Below are 16,810 nucleotides of genomic sequence, written 5' to 3' on the forward strand. Positions count from 1 at the left end.
ATTGGAGGCGTATAAATAGACAGCCAACGCAAAGACAATCAAGAATACACCGAACATCTCCTACAGTAGTAAATAAATAGATACACAGATCAAACAAACACAGCTCGGAGGGTATTGACATGACGGACAGTTTTATATCACAAAGACAGCTCACAAACCTGTCAGGGGCAGTCACACTAGCAACTAGTTCACAACGTAAAATTTCATACAAGTTTACTGGTCAAATTAATAGCTGTTTATTTGAAGGCTTTTGAGCTGTAGCTTACGAATTTGAAACACAATCTCTCATACCGAAGAATATATCGACCGTATCATCTATTCTATTGTGACGGCTTGATCCGGATTTGGGAATTACTGGATTGAGCTTTTGCTTCCGAAGTGATATTGGAACACCGACTCTCTATAAGCAAAGGATCCTTGATGTATCATTGTACGGAGATATCCGGTCAATCATGAATGAGATCACGTGTAGACGGCTATGAATATTGAGGCTCCGTGCTTCCACTCTGATTCCAGTTTATATTCCTTCTTCATGCCTAGATATCTTGGTACAGCTTCCTAGCAGAATATTAGTTGGGGCCCTCAAAGCCTTGCTTGATTTGAATCTCGAATACGAAGTCTTCAAAAATTCGCAAGATGAGTCAAAACGACATTATTGTCTGTATCGTCCTGCCCACGGTGCTCATCTTTATTACGGCGATCTTAGCACGTCAACGGGGCCAAGTCCTTGCAGTAGATGCTGCTGATCGAAAGACAATTTACTACACACCGAGCGAAATTCGTTCACTCATTGCAGCCAAAACGATCCACGGCCGAGATAATCAGCTTAGACCACTCAAATCCAGAAGCCTCCCGAACGAATCGCTACAGCTAGCATTTGGTATTCAAAATGCTTTTACAAGTGACGACCAATGCTACGTTGAGGAATTTGTTAAGATGTCAAGCAACTTCATCAACCTCTCAAGTGACAGTTGGGACATTATTGTCTCAACGACTCAAAACACTGTCAAGCAATGGAAAAGTGACGCCCAAGGTGCTTACGAATCTCGATGTGAAGTTGAACTTGTGCCTATGGTACAGTCAATGACTCTGAACGCTGTTCTGACAGCTTTTTTCTTCCTCAGGAAAAAGGCTGGCACCAACGATGTCCCGTCCAAAGCCCTTACTAAGCTGGCTGAGGCTATCAATGACACATGGATTATGTCCAAAAAAGAAGACACCCTTATAGCATTCGAACATAATGATAAGCTACGATCGGCTCTTATTGAGGTATTACCAGATGCGGACATATCGAATCCACGCGGGAACCCGTTGAACTTGATATTGCCTGGTTTCGAAACCATGTGGCGGATCGTCTTACGATGCTTTCTTGAGGTCGCATACAAAACAGGTAAAGAGCATACAAACTGGAGGGAAGCGCTAGTAAGTTACTCTGAAAATCCTACGGCAGAGCGATTCAATCGAGCCTTTTCACCGGACGGGGCATCTGCAAAGAATCTAGTCAAGGAAGCACTTCGTCTGTACCCGCCAACGAAACGAGTATATAGAGCCTGGAAGGAAGCAACTTCCCCAGAACCGAAGAAGATCGCCGCGGATATTGAAGCTTGCCATCTGTCAACAAGCATCTGGGGAGAGACAGCTGGAAAATTCGACCCTTTACGCTGGGAAAAAGTGACAAAGGAGCAAGAAGAGGCTTTTTTACCTTTTGGTTCTAGACCGTTCGAGTGCCCTGCAAAACCAATGTTTGGGCCACGGCTAGTAGGCCTATTAGTTGGAACGCTACTTGGTGCATATCCGCATGACTGGACGTTAGTTTCAGCATATAGAGATACGGTAGAATTTGGGACAGTAAAACTGAGCAACGAGAGGAGCGGCTGCTATGATTTGTATTTAGAATTGGTTCGCGACTAATTTGGTGATTTCAATATGCATTCGTGTCAGTGATGGCGCACGTAAACTCGTATTAGGACATGAGAAGTAAATCGGTTTGTAACAAAGCCAGGCACGATGAATAGTCAACATGGCTGATAATCTGTAGGAGTAGGGTTAACCCTAATCCTCAAACAAACATGTAATGAGTGATGCTATTCTCAAATTTCAGCGTCCTCGCGCCTGACCAAGCTGTGGGTTAGCTAGTTTTAACCAATGACGGTGGTCGCCAAGATGTCTACGGGCGCGAAGCCCTATTGTGACTAGTGGCACGCTAAGCCTCATAATAATGGGCATATTACCAAACGCCACTGAGGGTTATCCCTTTTTCGGTCAAGTGATTATTTTCTCTCTGTTATCTCAGGATGAGTCAATAGCTGGTCAATACAATTTGGATCCCAGCGCACGCAGACATGAACTTGACACTACGCGCAAAAGATGAAGCACGGAAATCAATGGGAACAGGACGCCTGCCGGAAAAACAACCATTCCAAGCTAAATCAACTGCCATTAGACTCGCCACTGCTGAACACCTTGGGTGTTGAACATTCTCCTCACTCGATCGCCTGCAATTACAATTTCCGGCAACGGACGACCCGAATCCGAAAGACCTGCTGGACCTGATGACGGTCCTAGCATGTGGCGATAAGATGAAAATTAACCCGCTTGTGGAGGAAATCCGCAAGCATAGTTCACATCAACGTATCCAGGATGTCGCCGTGAACTCATCGAAAAGACGTGGAAAGCTGTGATGGCATGTGAAAAAGCACCATAGTTATAGCACATTCGAAACAAGGACAAGGCCGGACGTTTGGCAAGGGAAACATTATGCCCGATTCAATACTGAAAAAGCTGTTTGCATGTACTGTATGGATGGCATGGATATACTGAGCCTTCCTCATACTAGCTAAGGCTCAGCTCCAGCTTAGCAGTGGACATATCACCCTCATCTGTTCTGATACATTTCCTCCTTGCAATTGACGGCGAAACAAAATAGATATAGCATGGTCACAATGTCTGCAGGACCGGTTTTCAGTCTCAGTACGTGTAAAGTTGTCTTATCACCTTCTCCAAGGTTTGCAAATCCTTTCCGCAGTCAATCCAGACTGCACCGACGACAGCCTCAAAATTGGTCGCTAAACCATGGATAGACTGGGCTTGATGAGAATTCAAACAAACTGTATCTTTCAGGTGTGTTTTATCCTCTTGGTGAGCCATTGCTTCATTGCTTGCTGAATGTTGCAGTAGTGAGCTTCCCGCGGCTATAAAATGTGAGCAGCAATTCTTGACTGGCAAAGAGAAGAGGTACGTACAGCAGCTTGTCCCAGTCTGATACCACGAATCTATCAGCACGAGCGCCACGACTTTATCTCCCAAAAGAGCCAAGCGCTTATTTTGAGTCTGATGTAATGCTTTTGCAAGCAGCTCGCGGTCATTGAATGTGTAGCCAATGATGCCCTCGACACTGTTACAATCCATCGCTCTGCTTAGAACTTTTTGTTTGCTGATTTACTATATTCGTAACTTAGATTAATATAAAGATTTGAACCTACGTATATCTGGTGAAGTTGCAGTATTAAGGTTGTTTACAACTTTTGATTACCTCATCTCCCGGGAACGGTTGTTGCGCTGGTGGTTGAAAAAAGGGAATGGAATATTCTGGGCCTCATAGTCTAATCCGGAAACAGAAAGCATGGTACGATATACAATATGCAGGATAACTGTATACAGAACTACAAGAATACTGATACCGGTGGTAGGTTGCGTTCTGCCGATGTGGCAATAGACCAGGGTACATGAGATCATCAACCCATCCAACTGTACCACGTCGTGGTTGATTGTGTCTAGTACTCATATTCGTGTTAGTCTATGTAAGTATATCAAACGACGAAGATTTCTTCGTCGAGAATTGTCACTTCTTTCAATCGAAGCGAAGTCAAAAATAGCATTCAGTGTTGCGGGGTCGATGCAAGGCTTAATACTCGTTGGAATAGATCCAGTGCCTGGAATTTCGGACAATTATTTACCTGAACGAGCAAAGCTAGTGTACGATATATTATTTTTGCTTCATTACTATAGGAAACTATTGTTCAATATGGCATTAGTCTCTGATATACTAACGACCATAATTGTCTCTCATCCATCATGTATGCATACATTATCTGCCATATTCACGTGAATGTCATACAGGTGGTATAGCATAATAATTTTGGTGAGTTTTACGCAAGGCTGAAGTTGTAGTGAGGGGTGACTGTGCCGCATAGTACTTGAGGACAATAGCCTTGTTTGCAGAGACAAGGTAACCACTAAGGTCATTAATACATGTGACTGCGGTCCACGTTAGATAGAATAGTGCTTTAGCGTGTCAAGAATACAAATTCGATCATCCCATCTGAGAATGCTTGCCATAGGATTCGTGCCATGAAAAGGTGTCAGACGTCAGACAGCCCTGTACCCCTCCTATCTTCCTGATATTCTCATGGTAAACGTATATCTGGTCATCTACGGAAAGCTTGCTCTATTGTGGCAGTTCAGACACTTCGCGTGAAACCAGACACCATCTTTGTCTTGGTGTTGGGATGTTGCAAAAACGAATCACATACAAAGATTCATGTGCATTGAACAAAGTGGGCTACAAGACTGTCCTATCTTGTAGAGTACTCATCTACCGTAGTCTCAGGATGTCCCACTCTGAAGTGTTGGTACATCGCCAATCTGCCAGTCTGGATATCACCCTGTCCATCACGAGAGTTTCTACTACATTAATCACGACGATTTCTCTAGGTCCCTTGGCAACGACGGAAAGCCAGGTGCAACCGTCTCCAAATTCGGTGTCTACGGCACCACAAACCGTCCATAATTCCCATGCTCAACTGATTGGAGTAGTAGTTGGTATCATCGTTGCAGTCTCAATTCTTGTCGCATTCTTTTGCTGCTGTAGGCCATACTATCGAGGCAGCCCAGGAAAAAATGGTGTCGATGGCTCTGTCGGGCCACCGGGACCCCCTGGAAGAGATGGTTCTGATGGTGCACGTGGACCACCAGGGCCAGTCGGACTGAGAGGGCAAGATGGGACTGATGGTGCACGAGGATTACCTGGAAAAGATGGTCAACGTGGCACAGACGGACGAGACGGACGAGATGGACGAGATGGACGAGATGGTGTAAATGGCGCACAAGGACCACCGGGGCCTATGGGACCGAGAGGGCAAGACGGTGTTGCTGGTGCACGAGGATCACCTGGACAAGATGGTCAACGTGGCAAAGATGGACGAGATGGGAAGGACGGGAAAAACGGTGTGGATGGCGCACAAGGGCCACCAGGAGCGATGGGACCAAGAGGTCGAGACGGTATGGATGGCGTTCGCGGACCACCGGGCCAGGATGGACGTGATGGAAGAGATGGTGCGAATGGTCTACCAGGGCCGCCTGGGCAGAACGGACGGGATGGACGAGATGTTCACGATAATCGTAATAATGTGATTAGATTCACTGGGAGAATTCAAGGTTCAGCTATATCATGAAGGAGTTTTTTTCCAGCATTCAGCTATCGGAATACCACAGAAATACTAGAATCCTTGAGGGGCGTCCTCTTTTGGTGAATTGGTATTACATTTAAGTTCTGACAATAACAAAGAACAATGCCGATCGATATCACGTTTATTGACAGAGATCTCGTGCCGCGCCAAACCGGAAGCTAGGGTTCAGCTATTACAGACATATACATGATCAAGTTTTGCATTACCTGTTCCTCCTATAGCTGTACACAATTCTACAGTAAGTCAAGGGCTTCCGCGCAGCGTCCTTGCTTTTTCAAGGTGAAGGCGAGGTTAGCCATGCTGGTCAGCATGTCAGGATGCTCTACACCCAGCACCTTCTTCCTTGTCTCTATCACCTGCACAAACAGCTAAGGAGTGACTATATACAAAAAGAAACTTACAAACTATGACCCCCTGATGCAGCGTTCCAACACGTGTTTGATAGCATTTGCAATGAACTCCCTCTCAAGCTCCCGGGTCTTTTGGAAAACGGGGCGAATCTTCCACGGCGTTATACACTGATAACCCTCATGACCACCTTCGGCCATGAGTTCAAAAATAGCCGATATCCCACGGACAGTCTGAAGATACCGCTTCCAATCTGTTCCAATGACATCGCTGACAATGCTCTGGCGCGAGAATTCTAGAATTAGACCCGCAACACCCGCACCTATGAACGTCGACATGGACGTTCCAGTCTGTGGCTTTGTACGGGGCCGCGATTCTACCTCGTGTCCGAGAATCGCAAAATTCGGCCTGCCTTTCAGGCTGGGAGATGGGTTGATGGAGCTGGTGATGGCCTTTGCGTTCGCGTCGGTCGCAAACATGCAGATGACTTCAGGGTTGTTTGCAGGAAAGGTGATGAAATCGGAGTTTCCGCTGTTGCTGGCGGCTGCGAAAATGAGGATTCCCTGAGCGCAGGCTGCGCGGATTTCGTTCTCCATGCGCTCGTGTGGGCGATTGAAGCCCGATGCTAGGGTGACGATGTTCACCTTCCACTCCGTACGAGCGTGTTTAATTGCCTGGTTGGGTGATCAGTTTCTACCTCGATGAAAATGTTGGTGGGGACTAGATACCTCTGCAATGCGATCTTGAACTTCCACGCTGCCAGACGAAGTCTCAAACACCCGAGCGACGTAGATCTTTGGCATCTTTACAACCTTACAGACGAGGTCCACTCCGGTCGAGCCATGTCCTTTGTTGTCCTTCCACTCTTTCGAATCATCAACAAAGTCCCGATAGCCGTGGATCATCATCTTGTTCGGATGGGCAGGTTCAACGCCACTGTCTATAATAGCAAACCGTACAGGCTCGTGGACAGCACCACGAGGCGCGCGAAGGACGGTGCGCAACTCATCTAGTTTGTCAAACCAGGCCTCGGATGAGGTGCAAGAAGTCCTATAGTAAACCTATATTAGCCCTGGAAAGCAGGATTGAACCTTTCGAGCAATGAGTACCTACCCTGTCATAGTTTTACCGCGAACGCTGAGGACGAAATCCTCTTCATTGCCCGCGGCCGTAGTTTCCACTGCGGTTTTGAGTAGGGAAAGCATTTTACCTCCGTCCTCCTTTTCGCCAGCATATGCCAGAGCCGACTTTCCCGCTTTGTCCAAACGCTGGCCATCAGCCCCGTAAGCTAATAGCAGGCTGACAATCCGCTGGTCGCCCTTCTGAACAGCGAGGTGCAATGGTGTCCGGAGTCCATCGACATTGTAACTTTGAGAGTTGACATCGGCTCTACACTCCAGTAACTCCTTCGCGGCCGCCACCTGGCCACATTTGACAGCAACATGGAGCGGTGTGAACCCCACAGTATCTTTTGGGTCGATCTTGGCCCCAGCGTTAAGCAAAGCATGGATAATGTCAACATGACCGTTCTGGACAGCCTTATGCAGTGGCCGATAAGCATCTCTCTTGATTTCAAGTTCCAAGCCGCCTTGTGACGCTGCCAGGAGCACATCGACGACATTTGAATGACCATTGTAAGCTGCGGTGTGCAGCGCCCCCCAGCCGTTGATATTTGCAACGTTACCGTTAGCCCCTTGAGCAAGAAGATATCGCACCGTCTCTGCGTGACCGTTCCTCGCAGCCAAGCGTAGTGCGGTGTCTCCATCATTTGTCCTTTCGTCCAGATCTTTCAACGGCCCCGTCTCAACCAAGAGCCGCACCAATTTCTCACGCCCCCTTGCCGCTGCTATATGTAATGGCGAATAGCCTTCTTGAGAGCTAGCCTTAGGATCTGCGCCTTCCTCGAGCAGTAGCCGTGCCACCTCCCGCTGATCGTCACGCGAAGCAGCGTACAGAGACGTATACCCCTCCACAGAGCGCGCCCCGAGATCCGCCCCTTTATCGAGCAGGAGCCGTACAGTTTCCGGCCTGCCATTGGATGCTGCAACATACAACGGCGTATGACCGTGTTTTGTTCGGGCCTCAATCGCAGCACCGTGTTCAAGCAGGTGCCTTATTATGTCGAGAAACCCGCGCTCACAAGCCTTGTGGAGAGGACGGGCTCCGAAAGGGAGTTCCGCCTCAAGGTCCGCGCCGTGGGCGAGAAGTATAGGCAAGACGCTCGTTTGTCCGTAGTATGATGCAGCGTGCAAAGGCGTCCATCCATCGGAGGTGGTTATATTTGGAGTTTCCCTGTCATCGAGCAATTTCTGAAGGATTGTCAAGTCACCGTTTTTGGCGGCTGTGAATACCGGAGGGAGTCCCATGAGGAGAGAAAGCGGTGTTCTTGTGAGTATTGCGAATGAGTGTTTTCGATGTGCGAGTCCGCGAGGGGGGAAGATCCAGTCGTTCAAGAGGTTGGCGGTTAGTTGTTCGGATTATATGGCGGATCAAATCTGCCCAACACGAGCATCCCCTCCTCGTCAAGGAAGGAAATTCTAGCCCGACCATAACGCAAGCCACTCTCCAATGACCGGGAAGAACGAGGAGGGGAGGCAGTGTACGACAGGATTGATGCAGACCTCCATTCCTGGCGCTCCGGTTGGTGACTCTGGCAGCCAATCCATTGAAAGGTAACTCTCTGCACAATACTGGCAGGGGTATAGACTGGCAGGGGTATAATCAGCCGACCATCGTTAAGTTATCCACCAGACGCCTCAAAGCGCGCACTCTGACATCTCCCAGCTTACACACACCAAACCCCTATCTCGATAATATGTTACTCGGTGCTACTACTTAACAACCAACAGGCCCCGTCCCCATCCCCCCACCACCATGGTCAACCAAGCAAGCAGCGAAAAGAACAATACCCGCCAATACTCCTGTCAATCTTACCTCAGATAATCTCCCATATCATCTCAGCTTATCCACCACACAAATCCCCCTCCCCTCTTCGGACGCCAAAATGGAAAAATGCTGGTTCACCCTCGCTCAAAACCATTACCCACCATCAACCCCAACCCAAAAGGGCCCAATCCAACTAGGCCACCTCCTCTCATCACTCATCCCTCTACCGCCCCCAATAAACACCGCCTCAGGCCCTCTCCCTCTCCCCGCATACATGCCCATCTACCCCTCCCGCCTCACAGACCTCCGCTGGCAATCCGCGACTAGCTCCACTCTCTCCGCCTCAGCAACTGCCCAGCTCCCCATCCCCCAAGCGATGGGACTAGTAAGTGCCGGCGGCGGGGCGGGTATTGCGTTCCAAAAATCCATAGCGCGGTTCTGGTGTTTCGACGCTGTGGATGTGGAGATTATTCAGCCAGATGAGGAGTATATTGAGGAGAGTTTGGAGGTTGAGTGTGTGAAGGCTTGGATTGAGAGGAAACGGAAGAAGAGTTTGATCGGGGCTTGGTCAATGTTTATGATTACGGGTTTGGCGATTGCGAGGGGTGTCAGGGGGGATAAAGATAGTGGAATGGTTGAAGGGAAGGGGTGGGGGATTGAGTTGGGGCCGCAGGTGTATGTGCTTTGGTTTATTTTCTCGTTTTTTTTTTTTATCCGAAGTAAGGATATATTGATTGTATGTGCTTACTGACCTTTCGTTTTGTGTTTCTATCTTAGATCTCTACCCAGTATTGTCGACGTCGGTATATCCGGCGGGGTTGGGAGAACAGGCGGGCAGGAGATGACATTTAGCGGCTGCTCGGACTTTGTGTGGGCGATTCAGGTGATGCGGATATCGAAGCGGTTTATGTCGTCGGGATGGAGCTTTGAGCCCTATGTGAAGGGAGCAACCTACGCAGTGGAGGAAGAGGAGGACATCGAAAAGATGTTGGCTGGGGAGGGAGTGCCCTTTGAGTCTATTCATCGGGATGGTGATGATATATTCGTTGTTACTTCACAGAAGGATCAGGAGATTGTTGAGGACTGAGGTGAAGGAAAGTTGACTGCTTCAAAAATCGTACCGTCTAGGCAGAGCACTGTATATAGATCCTCTTAATATCTCATGAACAATGGCACAACCTTGTTGTGGTTGCTCTTCTCACAGGCTCCAATCTGTAGGCTCCATAGATCATACGCGCCAGCCACCAAAGCCGATCCACAAAATAAATGACAACAGCTTCTTGATAAGGTGTACTCCGGCTTTTCCATAAGCCAGCTACTTGCTTCTACACAATAGAGGGGCATTGGCTGCTAGTCTGCTTTGTAAGAAACACAATTTCTGTACATAATTCTCCCGACGACACCGAATCCTCACCTGTGCCTCAGACTGCCTAGCTGATGGGGTCTCGGACTCTCGGACACGCTATTGGGCAGCTCCCAGCCTGCCACTCTTCAGCTCAGCAATTGCCATAGCGAAAGTTGGGCAAGTAGGTTTTTGATTTAATCATCTCCATCATTTAATGCCTTGCCAACATCGTTATCTCTCCCATCAATCATTCTGGTGGACGTTATATCTTTGATAAACTCAAATCTCTGCGATTGAAGCCATTTTAGTGGGGTTCGCGGTACCGAGATGCCTGAGAACTCCAAGTGGAAAAAGGACACCTCTCACAGAGAGCTCCTGGATGCCTTTGAAAAAGCAACAGAAACGTTCAAACTTTGCCCAAACCGCATATGGGCCGTTGCCAGAGAGAAATTACCGCAGTTAATACCAAAAGACAATTCGATCCTAGCCGACGGCAAATCGATCCCTAACGACAAGGATTGTTTGAATTCCTCAGCTATTGGCTGTGATAGTACAGTGTAGGTCTGACACGGAATTGCTTTGATATTGCAAAGTAATCACGCCATGTTACGCTGCAGCCTAGAGAGAAATTGTGAAATAAGAGTACTTTTATAGCTGTAAGTATAAAAGCTATTGGTTCCATGCAGGCAGGGATTCTGATAAGTAATCCATAGCTGACCTAGCCTTGCGCTACAACTCGCTTACCAGAAGTACGAATTGGTTCATTTAATTTCTGACTAGTCTAGGACAAATAGACTATAGCAGACAAGCATTATGTGCATACCAAATGAGGAAAACACTCAAACCCGACCTAGATCCTGAGGCATATAAAATGGGAAGGAACATGGTAAAGTTTGTCTGATCCCGGAATTACAAGGTAAAGTCACGGCCCTGATTTCGCAACTGATAGATGAAAATTTCATCTTTAGGCCATTTGTTGCTTATATCTTCTCTCTGCAAGCTTTGATCATGGTGAAAGACGGGAAAAGCTATCTCATATTGAATAAACATCGCCGAAATCATGTCTTGACAAGTTTCGGTCCAGGAGTAACTTATGCATGCGAGAATCTGGACTGGAGTCAGAGCCAAGTAGTTACCATGTTCCAGGATACAGATTGGCTCATGCTCATGTCCGGGAAGCTTCTTCAATTTGACGGCTTCGTTCCCCAGCCGACAACAGCGACTCCTACTTCTTTCACAGGCAGCGGCAAACCCATTCCTGCACCCGCACAAAAAGCAGCTTGTCAGTGGACGCTAGGCGCCAAAAGACACGAAGGGTTCGTCTATATCGTCTTAATCTGGACTCTTTCTTTTTCCAAGCTGATATTTGTTTCTCCTCGTTCCTTGGGCCATCCTGCTACTCCTAGGCCGGTGTTACTAACGGAGTGCATGTATTAGGTTTCGACATATCAAGGCCTCTAATGGCGATTATCTTTACATGGACACAGGAAATGCACTGAAGACCTCTAGTGTTGATCACGATGACCGCGGTCTCTGGAAATTTATCCATTTGCCGTCATTAAAAGAATTAACAGCAGATGGTAAGTAGGGCTTCCCCTCCTAAGGTTCATAACGGCAATCAATACTATGTACTATGTGTGCATAACACCTTGCTTACGAATATCAGATCCTTTAGAGAAGCTTGATGGCAAGTCCGCGTCGGAATGGAGAGATATAGCCAACTACATCTTCCAGGAAGGACTGAATTTCATCGGGGGAACCCCTTTGTCGTCTTTGAGCAACCCTGCGCTACGCCAGAGTTGGGTGGACACCTGGAAGAAGATGGGGCGTACTCGCGATGTCTATCCAGATCCCAAGTCATCATTCTAGGAACTCTTATATTTGTCCTCACGACAGAGATCCGGTCTCAACGGAACTGAGTTTGATGTCAACAATAGCCTGGTATACTGCTGTCATGGTTTGTAGCAGAGCACCAGAACGAAAGTCGTTATCCCAACTATAGCACAATGGATCGAGCTGAATGGGTATCCGAACTAGTCTCTGAATCAATCAATGGCTCTGAATAAAGGAATAAATTTGGTTGACAGTATCTGGATCCGTCATGGCTTTCGCTAAGTAAGCTTGTACTTGATTAAGGTGGAACCCAATAGTCTCTAACTCCAGGTCAAAAGGAGTCAGGCCCAAAAGCTTCACGGCATGTGGACGGGATGTGATAATCACATTGTCTTCATTTAATAAGCTATTGAATATTTTAGTCTGGTCGGCTCTGGATGCATTGCGATATTCTGAAACTTCGTCCAGGCCATCCAATAGCAAGAGAGTTTTCTTATGGGTTTGGTCCAAAGCTGTTTTCTGGAGTTTTAGAACTAAACTGTCGCGCTCTGCTTCGTGTTTAAAGAATTCCTGATGGAAAAATTCATCCAAGTCTGACATCCCCTTAAGTCTTCGCAAAGGTATCTATATGATGTGATCAAAAAGTTCTGCCCATTTCTGTTGGTGTAAAAAGTCGTGGATGATCTTTTTGTAAAGCGTTGTCTTTCCAACACCTGCCCGCTCTTGGATGAGAATCCGTCGGGGCTGGGCCTTTCGGTCATCTAACAGCTTCCGCTCGTGGAAGAGTTGTGAAAGTGTAACCTCCTTTTCGGAATACTCACACGGAGCTGGACCAGAACCTAATTTTAATCATACTTCTTGAATCCTATTTTGTCTATTTATCGATACAATTGGAGGCTAAGGATATTCAATGCCCCCATCCAAAAGTAGTATCCCTGAACCTGCACCTTAAACCAATCCTCCAGCTTTGGATCACATGTAATATTATTAGATGGAATGACCTTTTCTGTGGATACTCAAGTTCCTCTGCCGGGCCACCTCTATGCCGGATGATGAAGCCTCCTATGTCTCGAAGGACCTTTTCAGTGAAGAGATTCTATCTCCTGATCAAAAGAGATATTGTCGCTTCGTTCCCATGCAAGATCATCAAACCTCATACATTTAGTAATGTGGTTGGTAACTCATTGGACCTTGAGCAACTGCAGTTATTGAAACACCAAACAATGCTTGACCGGAAGAGTATAACCCTATGATTTTTTCGGTGGAGTACTGCCGCCTGATTGATTGAAAGAAGCAGGAGTGTTGCCTAGAGACGATTTAGGCGTAAGTTGATATCCTCGCCCGTAACGCTCCCTGTACGCTTGAGTTTGGCTTTCCTGATCAGCAGAAGTGGGTTGCTGAGTGTCTTGCGACAACTCTTCATCTGCAGTTCTGCGGAGGTTAATGCTTGTCATGTCCCGGGACAATTGCTGAAGAGAATCATCACTTAGATGGCCGCCGACCTGCCTAGTTCTCCAACCCAGTCCTCGGTTCTTCCCATGGATGATTTGTCCGTTGGTTGAAATCATGAACTGAATAGCATCGCCAGTGCCATAGTTTTCAATGGTAGTAACAGTTTCTTTGAGATGCTTGTCTGCTTGCGAGCATATTCCAATGCACTGGCGGGCTGTTTCCCACTCATCTCGTAATCTTGTTAAATTCGCAATTTCCTCATCCGACGTCAAATGTGACCTGGATTTCGCAAGCATCCGATTCATGATATCCTGCATATGTTTTTCCAACTTTGCAGCTGTTAAGATGAGGCTCTCTTTACATTGCTGCAGCCCCTGATTGACAATCATTTCAGGTACAGCACCAGGCTCCGGTGATCCAGCATGATGATCATTGTGCTCGGGATGGAGCTGAATCTGCTCGATATGCTCAGATAAGCGTGCACAAATCTGGAGACATCTTTCAGTGCTCAGTCGCTCCTCCTTCATCTCTTGCATCTCCAAAGTATCGCGCTCCGAGGCTGCCACAGCCGGTCCAAGTACACGCTCCAGTTTCTCATCGATACTTTCAAGATGTGCTTCCAGATCGTCCTTAGCAACTTCGATCAGATGTTTATGATTTTCGAGGATTTCGGCGGTAATAGAAGACTGGTGACTGCAGAATTATTAACTCAACGTACCCTAACCATATTGGCTAGGCACGAAAACACACACTTACAGTGTTGCGTCAGTGAGGGCAATACTAATAGTCAACTTGTACCCAGCGAGTAATCGCCTGAACCCATCGATATCATCACTCATGTACCTTAATCGAGCCCAGTCGCGAAAGCTTGTCCGATCGCCGCCAGATCGCGATAAGCACTTCATAAGCTGCTGTTCAAATTCTTTACAGGCATTTCCACATCTTTTCAGGGGAAGATCAAGCGCAGGGAGTGACGTCCCCGCTGGGTTTTTGACCATGTCATTGAGCGGACCTAGAACCGCAATCAGAGCCTCCAGCTCCTCGAGAAGGTCACGGACACGTTTTGGATGAGAATTGAAACTCTTGACAGTCTCATACAGTGTGACGCTGGACTGAAAAGCAAAAGAAGCCAAGGTCAGCAATCCAGAAGCCAGGCCTACAGCTTCGGCCATCGTAGTCGATATGAATGATCAAGAAGCAGGGTTTAAAGACGAGTGAGTATTGCACCGGGTGCCGCGGTATTGTGTTGGATTTGATGTTTCGTTTATGAATTTTATTAAGTTTTCAGCCAGCAACAAATATACTATGTATAAGCACGTACAGAGTAGACGGACATCATTTGGGAAGAGGTCAGGGTGGGGCTAGATGTCGTGGGTTGGTAAAGCGGCTAGTACATCTAGGTAATTGGCTGTGAGAACCAGCCGTCTTCTTTCACATGCATGTGTTCAAAATTGAAAGCGGGTACTGGTTAGGGTAAAATAACCCTAAGGGGATAGGAATGAACTAACCTTTTCTGGTAAGGTCCAATCAAAGTTCAGAACACCCAACCGGTATATAGTTAATCCGTGCGATAGATACGAATTGATTCTCCTTCAGTGCAGTATTGAAGATTTTCAATTTCCTCATCATGTGCGAATTGAATATAAATCAGAGCCTATCTACCATGGCTAACTGTGTATAGTAAAGCCATATATATTAAGCCGACAGCAGCATCCAAGGATTAGTTACAAAATGTCAAGTTGTCAATTCAAGTCCCTAGCAATAGGGCTACGGTTTATATCATATTGGCTTCTCATTATGTTCAAGACGTGTAAATAATTGGTCTAACAATTTCTCTTCTCGTGCCTTCTGTTGTTCCATTTGAGTGAGAAGCTTCTCCTCGCGTGCCTTCTGCTCTGCTCTCTGTTCTTCCATTTGAGTGAGAAGCTTCTCCTCACGTTCTTCCATTTGAGCGAGAAGCTTCTCCTCCCGTGCCCTCTGCTCCGCTCTCTGTTCTTCTAACTGTTGTTGCAGGTTATGGATCATGCTACGTAGCTCCGCATGTCCCCGATATTGCGAGGATGGAGCGCGGCTATATGCAGATCGTTCTCGAGATCCAATCCGTGATTCCTGGGAGCCATAATCCTGGTCGTCGTTACCTTCAAAGGGAATATCTTGAGGATCGATAATTTTTTCCAGAAAATGATTCAATCGATTGATATGAATAGGAAGGAATTCACAATTGACGTTCTCCACAAAACGGTAACATGCCCATTTCTCATCGTTTGACCAAATATTGAATTGTTTCACCGACCAGCGGAAGTATTCAATTTTTCCTTCACTGATCTCCGGATAGTACGCGTAGATCCGCAGGTCCTCTAATTCGTGTGAAATGGAAAACCCCAGGATCCTTCGGTGTACCTGATCCAGGCATTGAGCAGCCCGAGCCAGACTGACCACCGCTCGAAGGGCAATGCACATGCTGTGCATGTTCTGACGATCAGCAAATTCCAAAGCCTGATTACCACACTTGATTTCAGCCGTTAAGTAAGGGAAGTACATGTCGTCTCGCACTGCATATACAGATTTCTTGTCGGGCTCAATTCCAAGCTTTCGCCGCTGTGGTTCTGAAAAGGCTGACCATTTTAAGCCCCAGGCGTGATCCGGCTGTGGCTTTGGTCCATGTATTGGCTCCGTCTTGAGCCATGGATCATTGTAACCGTCGATCACATGTTTCAGTTCTTCGCTTCCTTGAATATATATATTCTCGGCAGATGGCATGAGAAGGGGATGGAAATCTACCAGCAGGCGGGCTTCTGACCGATTCCGCAATGTATTGTGAAAGTGGTCGACGTATTCGTCCTCAAATAGAGTGCCAGTAGGAATCTCGTTCGGCTGACGAAGAAGTCGCTCGCATAGCTCAGCGTCCTCGGTGATCGGTCCGGCCATTGATGGTTGCATGAAGCAGCCTTTCTGTCCAAGGATAGCAACATAGTTGACATCCTTGTATGCTGATGACTTCGCATCTCGAGACGATGTGCTTGCATCGGACGAAACCGATCGGGTCCTGCCACGATCGGTCGAGATTGATCGCGACCTCTTGGATGGTGGCTGACTCATATCTTCCAGCTCATGAACTTCATCTGGAATCCGCTCAATCCACTTCCAAATTCTGTCTTCAAGAAAGGTTGACTCCGAAAAGGAAGGCGCATTTGCAGTGCGTTTGCATTCTGAATCAACCAGTTTCTTAGCTTAGTCAATTATATCCCAATACCAATGTGGACTCACTGCTGGCCTCTTTTCCAAGATATTCTGATAATGGTGATGGCGGCTGTTGTGGTTGAGTTTGCTGTTGTTCGTTCACGAAGCCTGTACTCGGCGAACTTTCTTGTTCGCGCCGCTTGACCGGCCGTTTATCGATATCATCGTGAGAGCCGACTTTCCTTTTCATAATCGGATAAATGACAGTATTGAGAAGGTGGTGTCATACATTGACTGA

General features: G+C 47.1%; 8 protein-coding genes across 10 annotated transcripts; 4 read left to right on the forward strand and 4 right to left on the reverse strand.

Annotated features, from left to right (window-relative positions):
* Positions 1 to 636: 636 nt before the first annotated feature.
* On the forward strand, positions 637 to 1,981 carry TSTA_060240 (uncharacterized protein; the record flags this gene model as incomplete). Its single annotated transcript, XM_002339873.1, has 2 exons — positions 637 to 1,808; positions 1,942 to 1,981. 2 exons carry the CDS (start codon positions 637 to 639, stop codon positions 1,979 to 1,981), a joined length of 1,212 nt encoding a protein of 403 aa, XP_002339914.1.
* A 986-nt stretch (positions 1,982 to 2,967) lies between these two features.
* Positions 2,968 to 3,408, reverse strand: TSTA_060250 (uncharacterized protein; the record flags this gene model as incomplete). Its single annotated transcript, XM_002339874.1, has 2 exons — positions 2,968 to 3,191; positions 3,243 to 3,408. The coding sequence occupies 2 exons, from the start codon at positions 3,406 to 3,408 to the stop codon at positions 2,968 to 2,970; spliced, it is 390 nt and encodes a 129-aa protein (XP_002339915.1).
* Positions 3,409 to 4,610: 1,202 nt separating this feature from the next.
* On the forward strand, positions 4,611 to 5,453 carry TSTA_060260 (cuticle collagen, putative; the record flags this gene model as incomplete). Its single annotated transcript, XM_002339875.1, has 2 exons — positions 4,611 to 4,627; positions 4,889 to 5,453. 2 exons carry the CDS (start codon positions 4,611 to 4,613, stop codon positions 5,451 to 5,453), a joined length of 582 nt encoding a protein of 193 aa, XP_002339916.1.
* A 103-nt stretch (positions 5,454 to 5,556) lies between these two features.
* TSTA_060270 (ankyrin, putative) lies at positions 5,557 to 8,182 on the reverse strand (the record flags this gene model as incomplete). Its single annotated transcript, XM_002339876.1, has 3 exons — positions 5,557 to 6,490; positions 6,545 to 6,866; positions 6,930 to 8,182. 3 exons carry the CDS (start codon positions 8,180 to 8,182, stop codon positions 5,873 to 5,875), a joined length of 2,193 nt encoding a protein of 730 aa, XP_002339917.1. The 3' UTR covers positions 5,557 to 5,872.
* Positions 8,183 to 8,810: 628 nt separating this feature from the next.
* On the forward strand, positions 8,811 to 10,052 carry TSTA_060280 (uncharacterized protein). Its single transcript, XM_002339877.1, has 2 exons — positions 8,811 to 9,377; positions 9,480 to 10,052. Exons 1-2 carry the CDS (start codon positions 8,821 to 8,823, stop codon positions 9,787 to 9,789), a joined length of 867 nt encoding a protein of 288 aa, XP_002339918.1. The 5' UTR covers positions 8,811 to 8,820; the 3' UTR covers positions 9,790 to 10,052.
* An 862-nt stretch (positions 10,053 to 10,914) lies between these two features.
* On the forward strand, positions 10,915 to 12,122 carry TSTA_060290 (uncharacterized protein). Of its 3 annotated transcripts, XM_002339879.1 has the most exons (5): positions 10,915 to 10,963; positions 11,048 to 11,175; positions 11,227 to 11,363; positions 11,485 to 11,627; positions 11,714 to 12,122. In XM_002339879.1, the coding sequence occupies exons 2-5, from the start codon at positions 11,056 to 11,058 to the stop codon at positions 11,914 to 11,916; spliced, it is 603 nt and encodes a 200-aa protein (XP_002339920.1). In that variant the 5' UTR covers positions 10,915 to 10,963; positions 11,048 to 11,055; the 3' UTR covers positions 11,917 to 12,122. The 3 variants fall into 3 exon arrangements, with proteins under 3 accessions (XP_002339920.1, XP_002339921.1, XP_002339919.1); XM_002339880.1 differs by having other exon boundaries at positions 10,947 to 11,175; XM_002339878.1 differs by having other exon boundaries at positions 10,947 to 11,363.
* Positions 11,795 to 14,625, reverse strand: TSTA_060300 (uncharacterized protein; the record flags this gene model as incomplete). Its single annotated transcript, XM_002339881.1, has 6 exons — positions 14,089 to 14,625; positions 13,151 to 14,025; positions 12,592 to 12,719; positions 12,133 to 12,504; positions 11,939 to 12,087; positions 11,795 to 11,912 (listed from the first exon to the last, which is right to left on the reverse strand). Exons 1-6 carry the CDS (start codon positions 14,502 to 14,504, stop codon positions 11,795 to 11,797), a joined length of 2,058 nt encoding a protein of 685 aa, XP_002339922.1. The 5' UTR covers positions 14,505 to 14,625.
* Positions 14,626 to 15,111: 486 nt separating this feature from the next.
* TSTA_060310 (uncharacterized protein) lies at positions 15,112 to 16,762 on the reverse strand (the record flags this gene model as incomplete). Its single annotated transcript, XM_002339882.1, has 2 exons — positions 15,112 to 16,541; positions 16,600 to 16,762. The coding sequence occupies 2 exons, from the start codon at positions 16,760 to 16,762 to the stop codon at positions 15,112 to 15,114; spliced, it is 1,593 nt and encodes a 530-aa protein (XP_002339923.1).
* Between the last annotated feature and the right edge of the window lie 48 nt (positions 16,763 to 16,810).

The sequence above is a fragment of the Talaromyces stipitatus genome, genomic scaffold (assembly GCF_000003125.1).
Source record: "Talaromyces stipitatus ATCC 10500 scf_1105507295523 genomic scaffold, whole genome shotgun sequence".
Taxonomy (NCBI): Eukaryota; Fungi; Ascomycota; class Eurotiomycetes; order Eurotiales; family Trichocomaceae; genus Talaromyces; species Talaromyces stipitatus.

Bases quoted from the DNA above. Each gene is read 5' to 3' on its own strand.
- TSTA_060290 (XM_002339878.1), top strand. From the start codon at position 11,056: ATGGTGAAAGACGGGAAAAGCTATCTCATATTGAATAAACATCGCCGA. The intron at 11,364-11,484 runs GTTCGTCTATAT...TGCATGTATTAG, and splicing joins GGCGCCAAAAGACACGAAGG to GTTTCGACATATCAAGGCCT. The intron at 11,628-11,713 runs GTAAGTAGGGCT...TACGAATATCAG, and splicing joins AAAAGAATTAACAGCAGATG to ATCCTTTAGAGAAGCTTGAT.
- TSTA_060280 (XM_002339877.1), top strand. From the start codon at position 8,821: ATGGAAAAATGCTGGTTCACCCTCGCTCAAAACCATTACCCACCATCA. The intron at 9,378-9,479 runs GTATGTGCTTTG...TTTCTATCTTAG, and splicing joins ATTGAGTTGGGGCCGCAGGT to ATCTCTACCCAGTATTGTCG.